A 19403-nucleotide genomic window follows, 5' to 3' on the forward strand; every position below is an offset into this window, starting at 1 on the left:
CAGACGTGTATTTTTGCGTCAAGGGGGGAAGTTTCCTCTCAAACAGCAGAAACATGAACAGTCCTCAGAGTCCTCGCTTGATCTCAGCTTGTCACCGTGTGATAACTTACTAATGAATTCAGAAAAAGATGTCAACCGACTTAACGTTAGACTTCGAAAATCAGCCGGCGATGGACAGTGAGACGGGGATCATCTCCATCGACCAGGGAGGAGAGTGGGGTAAGTGGAGCTTCTAGAAACACGGACTGTGGGCAGCTGGAGTAGCTTCAGCTAGCCGGTAGAGTTGAATTAACAGATATTACCAATTAAAACGCAGGCTAATATGCGGTTTAAAGCAGATTTGTGTTGTTAAAAACGCCCAAACGTAAGTGTGAAGTTAAAGCGGCACGTTTGTCTCCATATTCCCAGTCTTAGCTAGCCTGTTAGCATTAGCTAGCTGAAGATGACGTGATGATGTAACCTGCTGAGCCTGGATGCAATATTAATAACAATAAGCAGCATTACGACCGGAGACAAGGACCGATTCACAGTCTCACCTCAAAAACAGATGCAACACTCGAGTGCTCTCACCATCTGGATGTCTAATGATGCAAAACATGCGCTAAAAACATGTTTTGGTGCACTTGTTTTGGAGAAGAGTGGTGCTTTGTTTTCTCATTTTAATGTAACTTGTTAATGTTTTCAATTGCATGATTTTTAATATTTTGTGCTTCATGTATTCAGGAATCAAACGGTATAATTAAATTATAATTAATTATTAATTAATTATAATTAAAACAATGATAATAATCGGATGCAATATTTGTATTATCTGGGTCTTTGTGACTGATTATTCATTTACAATAGCTGAGGTCTTGGGGTGTATTTGTGCTGTATGTTATATAATGTTGTGTTTGTACATCTTTTATAGTTAATTTTTATTAAAAATTAGACGCTACCTTTCAAGGGGCCATATTTTCAGTGAATTCAAATTTGAAATTATCTAGAAATAAGGGAGTTAAACAAAAATTATGTTGAAAGTGGCCCCATTTAATTTTCAGTAAACCTAAATAATATTGGCATATGCTATGCATATTGATATTATCACAGTTTAATATTCATATTCTTGCTTGTCTTTTTATTATTATATTAATTGCATTAGTATTGCTGTACTGTGTGTGTTTTTCTCTTGTTTTTTTCCTTTGTCTGTGTGTTTCATGTTGAATTGAATCTATGCTTGCTGTTGTTGTGTTACTGCAGCTTTGGAAATAGTTATTAGACTACCTGTTGTTTTCCGAAAAGACACAAAGAAAGTCTTATAATATTTCTCTTTGTGTAGTAAATTATGTTTGAAAATATTATGTATTGAAAAAACAAAAACTACTAACAGTAGATGGCAGAAACTTTTTTTTTGAGTCTCCATTATTTTGTGCATAAGCTGTGTATGTACAGATAACAGATGTTCTAAATTAAATTATCACTTAACAATGCCTAAAAGAAAATAATTATAAGATGATGAGACCACAGCCTTCTTCATACTTAAAAAAGGAAACCACAGTGAGAGAGCAATTACTAACTGGTTTGGACTAAACAAAACAGAATTACAACAATTTTTAAGAAGAAAACACAGTATAGCTCCATCAGGAAGTGCAAAGAAAGAAGCAAAACAGCATTGTCACAGTTGTCTAATAGTTGCCTGCAAAGTTTCAGTTTTGTGTAATAATTATATTCTTATCTATAATTTAAAGCTGAAGTTGTTTGGTAAAACATTTAATTGCAGTTGTTCTCACTGATATTTTGATTTGTTTTGCGATTAAAAAAAGATTATCAAGTCAGTTTCAGTTCAGAATTCTCTGTGAAATAACTTTAATACATGATGGAGCATTACTACATGAGATACCATCAATAATGTGACTGTCACACAAAGAGGAAGACATTTATTCATTAAAACATTGACACGACGTACTGTATAATGTGTCCTTAACTTTTGTAATTTGTTCAGCCCTATTGTTGTAGTTGTATTGTATGAGTATCTATTGAACTAAACTGACCAAATTCTCAAAATGTACTTTACACACTGTAAATTAATTTATATTAGCTTGTTTCTTTTGCCAATTGTCATTCATATCAATAAACACTTCCAAAAATGACTGCTGACACAACTGCTGGCAAATGCACAGACCTACATTTACAGTGTTTCCTGTAGCTGTGCTATAGTTTCTGTTCAACAGTCACTGTGCAATAAACTGAGAGCAGCTTGATTCATGTTGTTGTACTCTGTATTGTTACACAGACATAAGCCTGTTTGATGAGCTAGACAACCTGGGAGACCCAGATGAGCTGCTTGAGGCCCTGGAAAATGCCGGCTATGTGAGTTACTCGTCCTCTTAGTCTGCAAATGTGAATTGTGAACTGAAACTTAGTTAAGCATGCAAAGTGGCTAACAGGAAACCAAAAGAGGCAGGGATTTGCTTATTACCAGTGGTGCAGAGACAGAGGCGAAGGTACATCACTATCACTTGTGTTAGCAAAGCAGCACCTTACCTACATTGTGGAGATGCTAGGTGTACTGTAGGCAATAGTGGGAATTTTTGTGATAGTTTTAAACTGGTGTATTGACTGCTTTTAACTTGCTGTTTCTGACTTAAATTGTTCTCTACATCTACATGGCTCAACATACATTATGTATATCTTGACTGATGATCAAATGTATATTGTGCTTGGTCCCATTCTACATTCTGATAAGGTCCATTTCTTCAAAATGTGTGATTTTGGTTTCTCAGGCCAACCCAGGTCCAGATCTGGACTTTGACATCGATATTCCTCTGTGGAATGAAGTGGATACAAGCAGCACCTGCACAGGTACAGCAACACAAGTGTTTACATGTCTCATATGTCTGTATTAAATGATCCAAAAGAGATGATGAAATAAATATTGTTGTTTCAGCCAGCTTTAGGTATAATGTACCAATGATTACATACAGCAGAGAAAAGGAAAATACTACTGGACTGAGTTTGTTGACATTGTTATTAGTTAGAATGTTTATTGAAAAACAGCATCTGCACATTTCATGTTGTCATGGCTGCTTTATGATTGAATAAAGGATGCAAAGCTTATTGACTGGGTGAATACTGGTGAGACACAGTGGCCTACACCGAATGATCCTATATATAAAACACGTTCTTCTGCGTCCTTGTGCATCCAGATGGTGAGGTGAGTGTGGACTCTCTGTCACCTGCCCACACTCTGAGCTCCGTCTCTTCTCCTGCCTCGGTGGAAGCCTTGTCCCCGTACTCCTTACAGGTAAGGCCCTGTCCTTAACTTTTTGTCCTTACTGGTTTATCAGCATTTGAATTGGATTTCCAATGCAAATTTTACCTTTGATATTGGTCGTGAGTATTTACATACATGCCCACTCTTGCATGTCTCAGTTGGAACAAAGAAAATTTTCATCCAGATGGTGTCCGAACACTGACAGCTGTGCTTTCTTTTGGATGGCGACACACACACACTTGAGATGCTTATTAACAAAAGCCTTAAACACCTTGTCAGGCTGATAATTTGATTTCCATCTGAGCTGAGTGCCAACCCCCTCGTTAAAAAAAAGGTGCTGACAACTTCAACCACATTAGCATAATTTAGCAGGCATATGTTTTCACAGTGTGTCAAAACAAGGACAAGGGTTACGTCTTTTTCTGGCCCCGACACAGTCCACACACATTTGTTTGCAAACGGAATTGTCCTGACTTAATCCAAGGACACATTTATCTGCTAGAGTCTTTGAATATTGACAAGGACACTTGGTCCATTTTTATCCAGTGTGTCTCCAACATGTGTTACATGAAGACTAGGCTCATTCAAGATGAACTGCGCCTCATCTGGAAAGCAGACATCGGGGAGTTGGAGGTAAAAGTCTGCAGTGAAAATGGACCGTTTCCCACATCCTTCAGTCTGTGGAGAAACTTACAGAAACGTGCCTAGTTATTAAAATGTTCTCCAACACATATATGAGTTTATGCACAGTCTATAATACTTTTAATCATGACACAGCAGCCTATCAAAGTGCGACACAGACAGTCTGTTTTCATGGTTGAACCTCCGTTCATATGATCAGTTTGCCACTGTTCAGAAATCAGTTAACAGAACAGGTCCTCCTCAAGCTACATAAATACATTAAAAAACTGATAAATATTTAAATACTGCAGAAATAAATACAGGACTATAGCTTTCATTGCTGATCAGTCCGATATTCTGACTGTCAGCTGAAACCTTTGTAGAGATGGAATCTTTAAAAGTCGTCGCATCCATTTTACCAGAAGTTCTGGTGTCGCTAAATACTTCAAGATTTAAATCAACCAAGTTTATATATTTCAGTAGATGAGAACTATGTAATATTTCCAGTTTATGATGAATGTTTTCAGCCTTTCTCACTGATAAATGCCACCATCAAACACACATCCTTCCAAGTCGGACAAATAAAATTGAAATCTCAGTAAATCCACATAAAATGAAAGGTATCTAACATATAGCAGAGAGCCACATGTTTTCCATCACACCTTGAGGCCGTGCAATTGCTGGACAGCGACTGTGGCGCCTGGCTCAAAAACTGCAGCCGCCTTGATCTTACAGTGTTATTAATGCCTACATTTGCACGACGTCAAAGCAAGTTGCATTCAAGTCGGACAGAAAGTCAACCAGCATGCACTGTGCACCGATTGCCAGAATCTGTGCAGGTCTGGCTCATCTTAAACGAGCCTAATAAGAAGCTTTACAAAAGAGCGTTGGGAGTAAAAGGTTTCTATGAATATTTTCAGTGTAGTCAGTGTTAAGAGGATCTAAGTCTGATCTGTTTCTCTACCCAGGATGAGGCCTTGTCACCGCAGTCGCAGCCCTCTCCTGTTTCAGTCTGCTCAGAGTCCAGTGGCTTCTCTGAAATCTCTCTCACGGCTAAGAAAGCTGCAAAAAGGACCAGTCTGACAGCAAGAGGTGAGGCAGCCTCTGCTAAACAGTCATCTGCATTTGTACTCTTTGTCCAAAAACTAGGAGAAATCTGGCACCATAGCCTGGATTTGCAGAATCCTGGGATGGGGTTTAGAAAAACTCCACTCTGAAACTGTAAATGCAGATTTCTTTACCTCTGCTTAGAGTCATCCTTTCCTAAGTAACATAACCATCCTGTTTTCTTATCTCACCCCTTCCATCCCTCCACGCACAAACGCTCACACACACCAGCCAAACCAGCTGAGCCAATCAAGAGGCCGATTCAGATTGGCCCGACGGTTTCCATCCAGCCCAAACCGCTGATTACAGCTGTGCCCTTGGCTCAAGCAGCAGCTCCACTGCAGGCCAAGACAATCATCATCCAGCCTCTGCAGACCACCGTGCTGCCTGTGGTCAAGGCAGCTCCGGTCAGCATCCAACCAGCGCCCCCTCCAGGTCAGAGCTCACACTGCAGCACATGGAGCCTCTTATCACAGAGTATTACTTCAGACCAGCATATTACTTATTATAAAGCAGTATAACATTCTATTATCAAAGCATTTTGTAGCTTATTGTGCTTTAGAGATTGAATTTTATTACCAATAGTTTGTCATTACTGATGAACAACCTGACCATTCCTGCTGTAATGTAGTTGCTGTGTCTTGGCCAGTAGATGGTGCTTTAACCTTAGTGTTCACTCATCACTGAACCTCAGTGTCCCATCTATTCTGCTTCAAAGTCAAACAATAATAAATAAATCAGGCATTAAGTTATTTATATTTTCTGTAATGAAAACATTCCCAAATTTGGGTTGCATTTGAAAAAATCCCGCTTTGGAAATCAGCCATCATAAATATACAATCAAGAAAGCTTGCTTTAAGAACCCGCATGTAAACCAAAGAGTATTTATGGGCTGCAGTGTGTTTTGTGCATTAAAAGTCATTATTGCTGTTGTTTTGTGGTTTAGCCTGTTTCGTTTGCCGATCTGCTCCTCTCTGTATGTGACATCAGCAGCACCTAGGCCAGTGTAAATACTTATGTCATCCCTGGGACCCAAGTGGGTGGAGAATCTGACCTCTTTTGAAGAAAATTTGAACTTGGCTCAGCTGTTTGCCTGGTAATGGCCAAGATGGCAGATGGTTGAGGCCAAGTTATCCAAGTGTAGGACCCCAAGTGGAAGTCAAGTCAAGCCTGTTTAGTGTTATGAGTCCCAGTGGTTGAAGATTTGCTCAATATTCAAGGATAAGGAGCACAGTTCTGTGCATCAGGGAGATGAAAGGAAGAAATTAGTGATATTTACTGATTAGTTCATGTTTTATGGAGTCTAACGTGTCAGTTGTGTATTTCCAGAGAACAAACAAGCTGACAGGTGTCCTAAAGCTCCTAATTCCTTTTGACCTTCATTGTTATGAAATCTTCTTACAGATGGTGAACTTGGGCACAAGACAAGAGCACTGGCCCCACACACATTCATTAGCAGGGCTGGCTAACACTTCTACACAATTAGCACTGACAGGCTGTTTAGCATCGGACGTGAAGGTTGCTGGGTCAGTTTGAGGAATGGTTCCTGGCACAGGCTTACTGAGAAGGGTGGGCTCCACTCTGGGAGGCTTCTACAATAACAGGACATTAACGAACATGGACAGTATTGTGTTTTGTTGAGATTTTGCTGGTTTATTTCTTTTGGGCCATAATCCATTCTAAATGTGGACACACGTGCGTGTTTATGTGCGTTCATGCACATAAAAGTTGCTCAGCTCTCAGTTTGGAATGTGGAAGTTTAAGACCACAGGTCAAGATGGCAAACATCTTCTCCACCTGTATTTTAAACACACAGAGAGACCCGTTAAAGACGGGGGGTTAACGTAGGTCAGCAGAGGTCTGGGGGGGTTGAAGGAAGCGGACTGTACCATGTGCAGCAAGAGGCTCTTTAAACAGCACAGAGCTGCGGCTTCCAGCTTGTGTAGAAAAGTAGCTTGAATGTTTTTGTCACAGATAAAAGTGTGAGATGAAAACATAAACTCAGGAACAAACACGCATCTACGGATAATCACAGTCTGCATTAATCTGTGTTAATCATACAGTGAAAACATGATTATAGTCTAGCTAAGACCTGTAATTTCAATACGTGTCTCTCTCTCTCTCTCTCTCTCTGTCTCTCTCTCTCTCTCTCTCTCTCTCTCAGGTCGTCCTATTGTGCTGTCTCAGCCGAGCCAGTTGCTGCGGATCCAGACGCCGCAGGCTTACTCTGGCAATGTGGTCGCCATGCCAACGCTCAGCCAGGACAAGCCTGTCCCTGTCGCTTCTCCACCGGTTGTTTCTGTCACACTTCGGGCACCTTCCTCTGACGATGATGTGAGTCAGTAAACACTGAGATATTAACACTGAAAGGTTAGAGGAGGAACAGAATAGCATGAATGATAAAGTTCACAATCTCAGTTTAGGAGCTGGTATCCACAAATTAGACATAAATTACAATGATGAAGACAAAAATGAATATTTTCATAGTTTACTTAGTTCTTAATGGGTTTACTTTCATCAGTCAAAACATGACGCTTTTATGTGGTATCCAAGCGATACCAAGTTTCAGATGTATTTCTGTTGAACTTTTACGTAATCTTAACAGTTACAGAATAAACAACTCCTTTGTTATTTTGTGTGTCGGTGTAACTGATGGCACAGCAAGGCTGCACGTGTTTCTGCATGTTGACACGGTGGCTAGTCAGTCTCTTTCTCTGGCTGTGGTTACACACTTTGAGAGGGATATTGTTTACTGTGAAAATAAGTAAGATCTAGTTTGTTGGTTTGTTAGTTGTAGTTAAGATAAGGTAAAACTTAAGTCATCCCGAAGACAATTGCTTTTCTAGATGTTGTTCAGAAAGTAAAATTGCATATGCATAAATGCATTTCCTAATAGAAAAGCAAAATGCCACATGATATATATGATACATTACTGGAAATATGTAAACTATAATAAAACTAGAATAGAAGAAGTAACAACTGTTACTGGCAATGATACTGAGGTGATGAAGTAACATCACACATCATAACGAAGTATTGCACATTAAATTAAAATATTACAGTAAAACACCATAGGACTAACTGGACATCTGATTGGCCAAACAAAAACAAATCAAACACAAAATGTTTGACGTTGTTGTCAAGCATTTGGCATCATTTTGTCTCAACATGTGCGTGTAATAAAACAAGGGCCTCCAATTAACACCTCAGCGATAGATCTGCTCTCAGGAGAGGAGTACCTATCTCTGTCGCCTCGTATTTTTCTGTCTCTAATTTACTGGATTTTAAGCTTACAAGCTTTCCTAAAGGTCACACTCCCTAATTTACTGCCTAACTAACAATATGTCCAAGCAATTTATTAGACAAAGCCTCTCCAGAGGAATAAATAGTACCTTCAACAACTGTGTGAACTTGCATGCAGCGGCATGTTTATGAGTTGCCTGCGTGAGTGTGCATGCAGCTCCTCTCTATGTAACTATGGTTCTGTGGCTGCCAGGCTTGGACTGGGACCTTTCCAACCTAAACTCACTCATCTTAACCTATTCATACTATTTATTTTAATTTCACACATCATTAGCTTTATTTTTTGGTTAAAATATGAAAATAATGTGTCGATGGAAAAACATTTATGCGTATTATTTATAACGATGAGTGAATTTTTCCACACTGTGAGAAAAGTTATTGCAGTGCATGGACCAGACTAGTCAGAAAGGACGCAAATGACCTTTTCTTCTGATAGGAATAAGTTCCTGGAACATATAATTAAATATGACATAAAGTTTTAGGATTTTTCACTTGGATAAGCATCATGTTGACAGGATGTAATATTGAGTGTAAACATGGAAATGGATGCTGTGTGAGAATTTATTCAAGTTTATTTCTATTTGTTGCAATACAAGAGAGAAGCACAATGATTTGTAAATTTAATCAAACCAGATTTATTTTCAAAAGGGTGTAACTGATCATCACCATAAACCTCCATGTGAGTTGCTAAAGCTTTAACGGAACCACAAACAATCCGCAGATGATCATTACTGGCGTCTGCCTTGATTGTACCTGTGGGGTTTTACTGGATAGATGGACATGTTATGTAATTGTGGTTCAGACAGTGTGAACGGTGTCGTAGCAGGACATTAACCTCAGTGTGGATCACAGAGGGTGGATCCTTCCATGTGTTGCATTCACGGGTGATGTCAGGACAGCTGCACTGAACAGGAAAATACACACAAACATGCAAACTGTACACACAAAATTTCCCTGCACACACACTGATTTCTCTCCGGTTGGTGTAATGACAGCACTAAACTGAGATATTGGAGAATCTTTTAAGCTACTGTGAACTGAAGCAGCAATTTAAAAGTCAAAAAAGAAAACTGACTTGTAGTTTGTTTTGTGGTACGTACTTGTGGTCCCACAATAAAAACTCTGTTTTTTTTGTTTTTTTGCATGCTGGTTTTGGTTGGAAGAGTCTGTCATAATCTTTTTGAAGACCTGAGGCTCGCTTGTGTTTCTATATCTTATTGTTTGTTGCTCTGCAAAATTAAACTGCAAATGCCTCTTCTTTAAGCCTAAACTGTCAGCTCCCACTGTACAGCCACAGAGATGCCGTGACTTTCAGCAGCTGTACTGTTGTTTCAGGCTTCGGTCTCCGGCGCTGCAGTTCCTGATGGTTTGCTCTTGTCTGACCTTTAGTGAGTTGAGAAAAATGTTCTCACTCCGTCTCCTTTTGTGTTGCTCTTGTTTGCCTTGTGAGCAGAACTTCCACATCCACAGTGCCGTCTAACATAAAACCGAGTTGAGAAGTCGCAAAAAATGCACATTTCAGTGTATAAATAGCTTTATAATCATGGAAAGCGATGTGTTGCGTTTGTGAAATGTCACTAAAATCATGTGCAATGATTTCTGTGGGGACACCTGCAGAATTCCTACTGGAATAATGTATGCCTCTGACATTTAAAGACATTAGTCATAACCTAATGTCGCAATGCTCTATTTTACCGCTCTGCTCAATGCATCTTGACATTAACAATGTTTTCCACCAGTTTTCTTTAGTGATTAACCTCAACTGAAAAGTGTTTGTTGTGGAATGAATAGTAACGGTTGACCTCTGGCTGTAAAAATAGTCGCCCCCTTTTAAAGGGCGGAGAAGAACTTGTCCAATTATCGTGGGCATATTCGGGTCTGGAGAGGCGCTTTCCGTGCCAGACTTCGAGAGCAATGTCGTGGAATTCCAAACCCCAGGGGCCAAAACAAACACGCCTCTCAGCCATTTGTGAAGCTAAGTAAGTCAATAAAGTTTACAATAGGTGATTAAAGGGGAGGGTCTGTAGCTATTAATTGTGAGAGGGGAAATGTAGGACTGGATTTCTCAAGAGAAAGTTGTGTAGAGATCATCTCAAAAGGCAGCTGGAATATTTTTAGTAAAATTATGTTTAAATTGCTGAATTTAAATGGTTGTCCTAGAAGTTTTACACCAGTTTCCATGTGCGAAGTTACTTCTGTGGCCCAACAAGAAGCTCATGAGTTGTTTGAGACTCTATGAACAAGGTTGAACCCACTGCAGCTGTGTTCTGGCTGCAGCACAGTGGTGAACTTGGTAGGCCAGAGCATGCGTAAAATGCCTGTAAAGTTGGCATGCCTTTGACAGGTGTTGCTGCATCTACAATATGTCCCTGTGTGTCACCGTTCTTGTTTTTTACAGCACTGTATTTTGGCCTATAGGTAGCCTATATAAGGCCGGGTGTTAAATGGCTGCTAACGATTACACGCTTCAAACAGGTGTTGTGCAGGACGAAGCGCTTTGCGACAGCTGTAAACAGCCATCAGGGATTGGGTCAGCATAATGTAATGGGCTCCTATGCAGCCGGGGATTTAGCTGTGTGTGTGTGTGCGTGCGTGCGTGCGTGCGTGCGTGCGTGCGTGCGTGCGTGTGTGTGCGTTTTAGGCAAACAAAAGCAGTCCAGCCTGAAACTGCAGGCCTCAACATATCCTTCTATCAGCAGGATGGGGGGGATTTACAGGAGGGGACCCCAGGAGAGCGTGGTGTGATTCTGGTCGCTTTCATCTCGGCAAGAAGTTTGTGGTTTTCAGAACATTTCCAAAGTTGGACGGCTACAAGGGAACTTTATTAAAAACATTACATCAGGTTGTAAAGATCTTTTTCTGCAGACTAACTGACAACACTCATACAGGGAAAGAGATCAATTAGAGAATTGAAGGTTATAAATAAACATGGCCTATATTCTCTCATTTAATTGACTTCATTAACAGATTTTTCATCATATGATGTCATGAAAATCTGTTAATCATTTGACATCCCTGGAATGTGAGCTATTGTTTTTGTTGCCACAAGTGGTTGCTTTAATTACAATGTGTAAAATCTGTTTTTCTGTAATATTGTGCTCCTGTAAACACATTAGTCAGTGCTCAAATAGTACTAATTTACTGACAATGACAGTCTTTTCTAAACACCTGAGCCTAATGTAAAGCAACTAATGGGAATTTTGTGAATTCTAGTAACCCAAAAAAATACCAGTTTGTAGTCTAATAGGATCCGAAATACCACAATGCAAAAAACAGCCACCCACAAAACATCAGTCAGCTGGAAAAACTTGTCTTGCTTTTGCTGTGCACCAACATTCACACCAACAGTGCTTCCAAATACTTCAGTTACATTCTCTGAGAATTCTAAAATGAAGAATTAGTGAAGCTGAGCACCTAAGAAGTGCACTGCAGTATAAAAAAACTGTTAGAAAACATAACAGGTTGACGGTTATTCCACCTGTGGAGCACACACCACAGATATGGGAGTTTATGACCTACAGTAAAATCTCCAAACATTTTCACTTCAGCCTGTAAAATTAATCCCCTCCCATTCATATAGGTTAATGGTTAATCGCTGACTTCCTTCTGGAGTAACCCTTGAGATGCCGAATAGAAAGATGAGCTCTTCTAAAGCTCTGTGACAGCGAGGCATGCTGGGACCTGCTGCTGTCGTCTTGCCAACTTGTTTTTCTCTCTTCACCTGTATCCATGCAGTGAAGAGTTGTTGAGCAGACGTTCAGCACCCTGAGGTGTAATCAGACATCACTGCTCAGTATACCAACAGCTGTCTGCAGCTGACCACTGTACATCCCTATAGGAGCAGCTGGGGGCATGTGCCTTGCTTATATGCACGTTTTTTTTCATCCTGGTTGACTTTTCCCACCGACACTTTGAGTTGGAGCCAGTATCAGTGTTAGCCTCTCACCCATTCAAGTGAATTTCATTGAGAAATGCCACTTTTTTTTGCCCCCCTGCCCCTACATTTTCTTCCGTTGTCTCATTGTGGAGGCGATGTGAAGTTCCCCCTTCTCTGCTCTCCCTGGTAACTGCTTACTTGCAGTGTTCCCAGGCTCAGGCTGGTGGCACGACTCCCAGATCGAGGCTGGGAGACAGAGGGGTTTCTCAGGAGACAGAACACAAATACAGGGATCCAAATAACTTAATCACCCAACGGGGCTATTAGGCCCAGGATCTTAGGGACTTACCCTGGAGAGGGTGTCTGTGTTTGGTCAAGGGCAGTAGAGGAGTAGCTGGAGACTGGATGCACAATGAAGGTGTTTGGGTAAGCACTCCCATGGGTTGCGTTAATTTGCGAGAGGTCATGTTAAGATATGCAGTATTTGGGTTTGCATGCAGGACTTTGATTTCGGTGACGTCAAGTGGAAATAATCCCTCTGTTCGTGCTTTAAACTCGTATTTATTTATTCATTAATTGGTTTATTTTTCTGTACATATTTTACTTATTTGCAAGAAAACCTCACATAAACAAATGAAGCAAATATAAACAGAGAAATGTGGAATATCATCTATTTATTTACAGATTAACTTGAGTGTTTAAGGCTGTAATTATAGCAATTAGGTCTGACTATAGGTGGACTTGCTTTTTTTTCTTTTTTACGTCCAGAGCTATAACATACATAGTTCCCCTTCTGTTTATGTGTGTCCGATGTGAGCCCATTTCTCAAAGAGTGACACACTCCGTAAACACATCCTTCCTCACATATAGACCAGACATTGCCAGCGGCCTCTTGACCTCCTAGAGGATGTCTGTGTAAATATTTTCACGCAGAAGCTTGATCGCCTGCACTTAAGAGCTCTTTGGGGTGATGCTAAAGCTGTGATTTGTTGCGGAGGTGACATTAACCCCGCAACACATCTTGAACATGTCTGTTTATTATTCTATCACTGTAGTAAACTACAGCACCAGCAGCCGAGGTGCTCTGCGGGTGAGAATAACATCGTTGGTTTTTATGTCGGGTTCCTCTTCCTCTCTTCCATTTACTTTCTCACTATGTCATCTGTCTTTTTTTATTAGTCGTTTCTTTCACCATTTTAGATCCATGCTTTCTCAAGTTTCTCTTGTTTTTAGTTCCTCTGCAGAGGTACAACGGTAGGGTATTTCCTCTTATAATAAAACCAAAAAACTAACATTGTAGATTTACAATTTAAAAAATAGACACACAGCAGGAACTCAATGCTACAAAAGTCAGTACATCTTTCATTACTGAGATATGAATCTTAGCCACTGTAGCATGGAGGATACCAGTAAATAAGATAAGATAAACTTTGTTGATCGTGCACCGTTGAAATTCACATATGACAGCAGCTGGATACAGATAAGACAGAAAGAAGCACAAGAATTACAAAAAGTACAACAGGGCTAAAAAAAAAAAAAAAAAGATATAATAATAAAAAAAGTCTCACAAAGACAATATACCAGACATGATGAATCTACGTATGGATATGTACATTATGACATTCTGAAATTTCCACGTGGATAAGTACAGTTCTGATATGTTGAGTTTACATATGGATATGGGCACATACAACGCAAAGAATTTACATATATACAGGTATATGTTTCTGAGGAAATGCTCTAGCATTCTTCAGAGATGTCTTTTTCAGCTGCGTTTTGCTTGAAATGTTGTGTTGCTTCTTTCTCTCTAAAATCCCACAGAGGTGTTCCATTGGTTTCAAGTCAGGAGACATACGTACTTGGCCAGGCTGTAGTTTTCGCTGGATTCTTTCTTTTGAAACTCCTGTGTGAGTTTGGCAATGTGCTTTGGATTTGGATTTTTATCATGCCAGATGATTCGTCTTCTGCCAAGCTTCTGGACAGTCTGAATCAACTTGTCAGTCAGCATTTTGCTATTTCCACAGGTGTTCATGGTGACATCCATAAATGTTATCTCCCCAACACCTTTTGTATTTGTGCAGCCCCATATAATCGCACTTCCACCTCCGTGCTTCACCGTCAGGACTGTGCATTCACTGTGCTAGTCCAGGCAAGGTTTATACAGACAAATTTATGTTGTGCTCCTCTGACTGAAAATGTGCTCCCAATATTCAGACTGCTATAATTTTAGTTTCAGTTGAATCTTAGTTTTGTACCGAAGAGCATGCAAGGTTTTTTATTTAGTTGGACACCTTCCATAGAGGTTGACATTAAGCACACATTATCTGAACTGTGCCAGGAAATCAGATAAACACTGATAACCCTTGTGCCAAGTCTGAAGTACCTGCCAGTCCAGTTTTTAGAGCTAGATTGTACAAGTTGTGTTTTGGGATGAAGAGCATTGAAGCGCTGATTAGTGCTATGGCTCGTTCTAAACCTTTTTGTTTCATCTTATTCAGTTAGTCCCCCGATCTCCCCCCTGTATCTTTTTCCATCTTTGTGACAGTCTCATGGTCAGATATTTAATTTCAGATAGACGCATTCAAAAGTTTTGAAACTGAGAAAATTCTGGTGTCCACAAGTAAATTTATAACCATGTTCATACAGTTAGGCTAATCAGAAATCACAGGCGTGCTTGATTATGTTTGAGTGTCTACAGGCTTTCCAACTTGTGTGTCAGTGATCACAAGTTCATTCACTTTTGTTCCATTGAGTTTCTACTTTGAGTCTTGTATCTTCAATGTAGTCACTCCAAACTATTCCATTTTAAGTGCTCAGAAGAGGGAATACTCTTGGTGTGAAATTAGAAATATTGCAGTTATTGAGAGGTCATGTAGCTTTGAATCATTTGACATTTAAGTTATATTAAACAGGGATTTACTTCCCTCTGCTGCATACTGTGAATCCAGAGCAATAAAGAATGGAAATTCACAGAGCAGATGTTAGAATAAAATGGCATTAAATGTGAATGACTGTATATGTCGTACTTATCTAAGATTAACTGTATAATGATGCTTTGCACATCAACGTGTGTGTATCATTTTTCTCCCTCCTCGTTCCCGTGAAACTTTGTGGGTAGTTTTACTGACCAGGGTTGCTCATATGAATGAAAAGCCATTTCTAAATTTAATGCCCTGAGAACTCTTGAGAACATAGATAAACATGATGTCACACTAGTGAGAGGAACCTGTGATCTGCAGCCCAACAGGTGGCATTTCATTGCTTTCACACAATAACTACCACTCTTTCCTGTTTGGATAGGTGTTGAGTGGGTGAAAGATAAAATGCATGACTTAACATGAGTAATAACTTATATCACATGTTTTTGTTGTGTCTTTGTCGCATTCTCGCTACAGTCAAAGTTGTCCCAGAGGCAGCAGCGCATGATAAAGAACCGCGAGTCGGCCTCCCTATCCCGGAAAAAGAAGAAAGAGTATCTGCTCTCGCTGGAAGCTCGCCTGAAAGTGGCGCTGTGCGAGAATGAGGCGCTCAAGTGTGAGAATGGCAATCTCAAGAGACAGCTGGAGGGCCTGTTGAGTGAGGTGAGAGGCTACAATACCTCCACACAGTTTATACTTCTGTGGAGGGTGCACAGTTGAAATGCTGCAAGACTGAAAAAGAACAAATTCAGATTTTTTCACAGCAAAATAAGCTACCAAACTGCTCGTTCACATATGATTTATATCTTTCTAGTTTCTACTATTATATGTTTTGTTTTTCCTGCAGAATACATTGCTAAATGCGACAGCACCCAAGAGGAGAGCGGTATGCCTCATGGCGGTCTTGGTGTTCCTCGTGCTTAACGTCGGACCAACGAGGTGAGCGTGGAGACAGTAATTAGACTTAGTGTCCAGTGGCTGAAATTCAGTCAACACTGATGATGGCAGATACTGTAGCTCAAGATGCACAAAGATTGCTGCTAACTGTAACACACTGTGAATGCATAAGTGTTTGATTACTGCAGGAAAACAAATGGGAAGCCCCATGACTCATTGTGGGAATCGTGCCCCTTGTGTAAAACAACATGCAAAAAAGTTTATTGAAAACAGTGTAGAACATTTTCTATTGAAGCAATGTGTTCCTTTCTGTGCCACCAAAAAATTAGGCTTGTGCACTGTAAAGTTCTGTGTAAAAGTACATTAAACTGCCAACAGCTGGGATTTGTGTATTTTATTTTAAATGCCAAAATTTACATCCCATTAATTCATAATGCACTCCCTTAAAAGCTTTAAGCGCAATCACTAGAGCATTATAATAAGTGGAATTCAGTCCAGTAATGTACAGTCTTATCCTGAAACTGATCCACTTGGACAAGAAAGTGACGATTAACAGTTCATCCTTGCCACAGCTCTCTAATGTTGTTGCCAGAGTTTAGAGGACTTCATGACTAATGGGTGAATAAGACTCAAATCTTTGCACTGTGTGGTGGTGAAAGTAAACATTTACCACTTGTGTCTGTAAAACTGAATCTCTCTGAAAGAAGTCAAAAGTATAAAACATTTGCGTGTGGCAGCTTCTCTTACCTCTGCTTGTAATATTAACAACTGTGACAATTTCTACTGAGTTATATAAAACTACACAGGGGAGGAAAAGAGTTTGATTCCACCCAGCGAGCAGATGGATGGATTGTGTAATTCCACAAACTCCAGCTCACACACCACATCCAACCATAACGACAGATTCTCTGTTCTCATTTTTTAAAAATGTTTGTTTTCTGCTGGGAATAACTTTACCCCACAAGGATGCAAGCGTCTACTTTTTGGATCTGATATGTTTTGTGTGCTGAAAATGTGCTTTTTTTCATTTGTTCTCATGAGCTATAACTTGAAAAAGTTTCTTGGGACACGTGAATGAATTTGCTTTTGTGTCTTTAGTGGTATTCACAGTAGCTGAAGTCTTTGTACCTGCGCTTGCATCTGTGTGCTTTGTGTTCGGGCTCTCCTTTGGAATGTAAAATATGCCCGCTTTGAGGTCAGATCCCTTTGAAATGAAAATGCCACCCAGTTTAGTAATACCATTGGAAGCAACTGTGTGTATTTTTGGTTGTATGTGTGTGAGTCCTTTGAGTTACACAGTCAGATCAGAGTTCAGATTCTGCTTGTGGCTAAAAACCCCTCCTGTGCACAGGATGTGGCCCACATGGAATTCAGCGGTTATCTAAGTCTTGCAACAAGTTCTGCTTTTGAATTTGCTTACTTTAACCCAAGATGTTACTTCACCTGTCTTTTTTTCCCCCTTCTCTCACCTGTTTTCTGTTTCGTCAGTCTGTTTCAGGGTGGCCCGGGCTCCAAACTCGAGGTTGCGTCAATGCATCCCAGTGGCAGACATCTATTGGGTTTCTCCCCTGAGGCAGAATCTGAGAGTAGCCGCTCTGAGATGGCCGACAGGTAAAGAGCAAAACACCCCTCAGTACACAACACTGTGTTTACCTGCTGTGTTGGTCGACCAGGATGCACCTGTGCCTGCACTCGGTCTAAACCTGTGACGCTCATTACAGTCAGTGTAAACAGCCAGCTGATTACCAACTCTGTCCAAACGTCTGCCTTTTGAACGCCTCCAGACCTCAGGCTAGTCGGCCGGCAGTTTGCGTTTTGAGTAACAAGGTGGGAAATTAGGGTCAGGCCTTGTTTGACATCAAGCTTCATGTTGTTAGTAACAGGTTATTTTTCAAGGGCTTATATATTTTTCTTTCTTTTCTAAATGCTCTCGAGGCCCAGCGGTCACATTTGTAAATTGCTGCAATAACATTCCTGTTTGGAGCTTTACCTGAACCTGCATGTCACGAAAATAATGTTGTAGAAGGTGGTCGGAGCATCTGATGTCTCCGCGGCATTGTCAGCCCGTGTTGTGTGTTAGATCTCTGCGTAGGGTATGTCAGACGTTAATGCAAACCATTCATCTGTACTATCCGGTTTCACAGCAGCATTAAACCGGTGCAGGCAGGAAGGAACACATTAGCCTTTACGAAAGGGGCGACAGCAGCAAACGAGAGAAGGATGACGGGGGAGATATGCAACCTAATCTTGGGGTTCCACCGAACAGGAAAGTGTGTGTGCTGGAAGGTTAATACGGGCCCCTCAATTAGAGTTATGATGAGGCCTCTGTGCTCTGACATGTTGTCCAGGGGAACCTTTTCCAGGACGCCTAGAGTCGGGAACATGAGGTGTAGTCAGCGTGTTGGCTCACATCAGGGAGGCCCAGGGGAGGGATTACGTCGGTGGCATACGTTTTTCTTAACAAACCCCCCGACCGTGGACAGTCTACATCAGCACCTCGAGCAACGCAATCATTCACTCTCAGAGAGGCACAACACCTGTGATTAAAGTCAGAGTAACACACAAGGAGGAAAGTCATGCAATACTAGGTGATGCTAATCAAGGCTGTATGTCAACTCCACCGTATGGATTTTGGGTAGTTGTTTTCATCTGTCACCGTCCGGGTGGGAATGCTCAGTTCTCTGTAGGATGTTTATGTTAATTATTTGCAGGATTTGAACTTCCGACTTCAATGCAAGTCAGTGTTGTCGTGCATACATTCAGCGACCAAAGCTCTGCACATGTCGAGCAAACCTCCAACTCACTGGTGGTGACCAATGGTAGTTCACTATAATTGTCCCCACATTGAAGCCGTGCTGATGTCTTTTTTTGGTGCTGTTTTGCTCGAAACCATTCTGGGTATTTCACCTTTAGCAGAGGACAGGCGGCCATGTTGGCTCTCCCTCTGCATTCAGAGCATATTCTCAACATGTGGGGAGACATTTTTAGCAGATTGTTATTTAAAATTCTTACACAGAATTCAGAGTGTCTGTAAAGCTTAGTAAAGTTAGCACTTTCTTCCTCTAAGTGTGTTTTATTCTGTTTTAGCTCCCAAGACAAGGCTCTGATGGTGATGAAGGATCCCGTCTTTCTCAGACCACATCCTCCCTGCCAGCCTCCTGTTAACAGGACCAAGTGCATCGAGTAAGTAATGTCTTTATTGAATGTACAGCTACTATACAACAAGTTAAGACCACATATTCAACAAAATCACTGTTTGCAGGTTGGCCCATGAGTTGAGAGGTTGGGTCCACCGCCACGAAGTGCAGCAGACCAAATCCAGGCGCATGAGTAACAGCAACCACAAACCCAGCAGGACCATTCTGGTAAGGCACAGCAGCATGGTTTGGAAAACAGGAAAACATATCAAACGGGCCAATTTTATGAT

The 19403-nt window shown here is 40.7% G+C and overlaps 1 protein-coding gene across 2 annotated transcripts in view; it reads left to right on the top strand.

Moving 5' to 3' along the window:
* atf6 (activating transcription factor 6) overlaps positions 1–19403 on the top strand; it is a 36231-nt gene continuing 16828 nt past the window's right edge. Inside the window, exons 1-12 of one of the 2 annotated variants that reach the window (XM_055019495.1) lie at positions 1–219; positions 2273–2349; positions 2763–2841; positions 3186–3283; positions 4843–4966; positions 5213–5416; positions 7146–7315; positions 15557–15742; positions 15927–16018; positions 17465–17587; positions 19064–19159; positions 19239–19341. In XM_055019495.1, coding sequence (XP_054875470.1) covers positions 129–219; positions 2273–2349; positions 2763–2841; positions 3186–3283; positions 4843–4966; positions 5213–5416; positions 7146–7315; positions 15557–15742; positions 15927–16018; positions 17465–17587; positions 19064–19159; positions 19239–19341 — 1443 coding nt within the window. In that variant the 5' untranslated portion in view covers positions 1–128. The remainder of the gene's footprint in view (positions 220–2272; positions 2350–2762; positions 2842–3185; positions 3284–4842; positions 4967–5212; positions 5417–7145; positions 7316–15556; positions 15743–15926; positions 16019–17464; positions 17588–19063; positions 19160–19238; positions 19342–19403) is intronic. The other variant, XM_055019491.1, reaches the window with a different exon arrangement.

The sequence above is a fragment of the Amphiprion ocellaris genome, chromosome 2, assembly GCF_022539595.1.
Source record: "Amphiprion ocellaris isolate individual 3 ecotype Okinawa chromosome 2, ASM2253959v1, whole genome shotgun sequence".
NCBI lineage: Eukaryota > Metazoa > Chordata > Actinopteri > Pomacentridae > Amphiprion > Amphiprion ocellaris.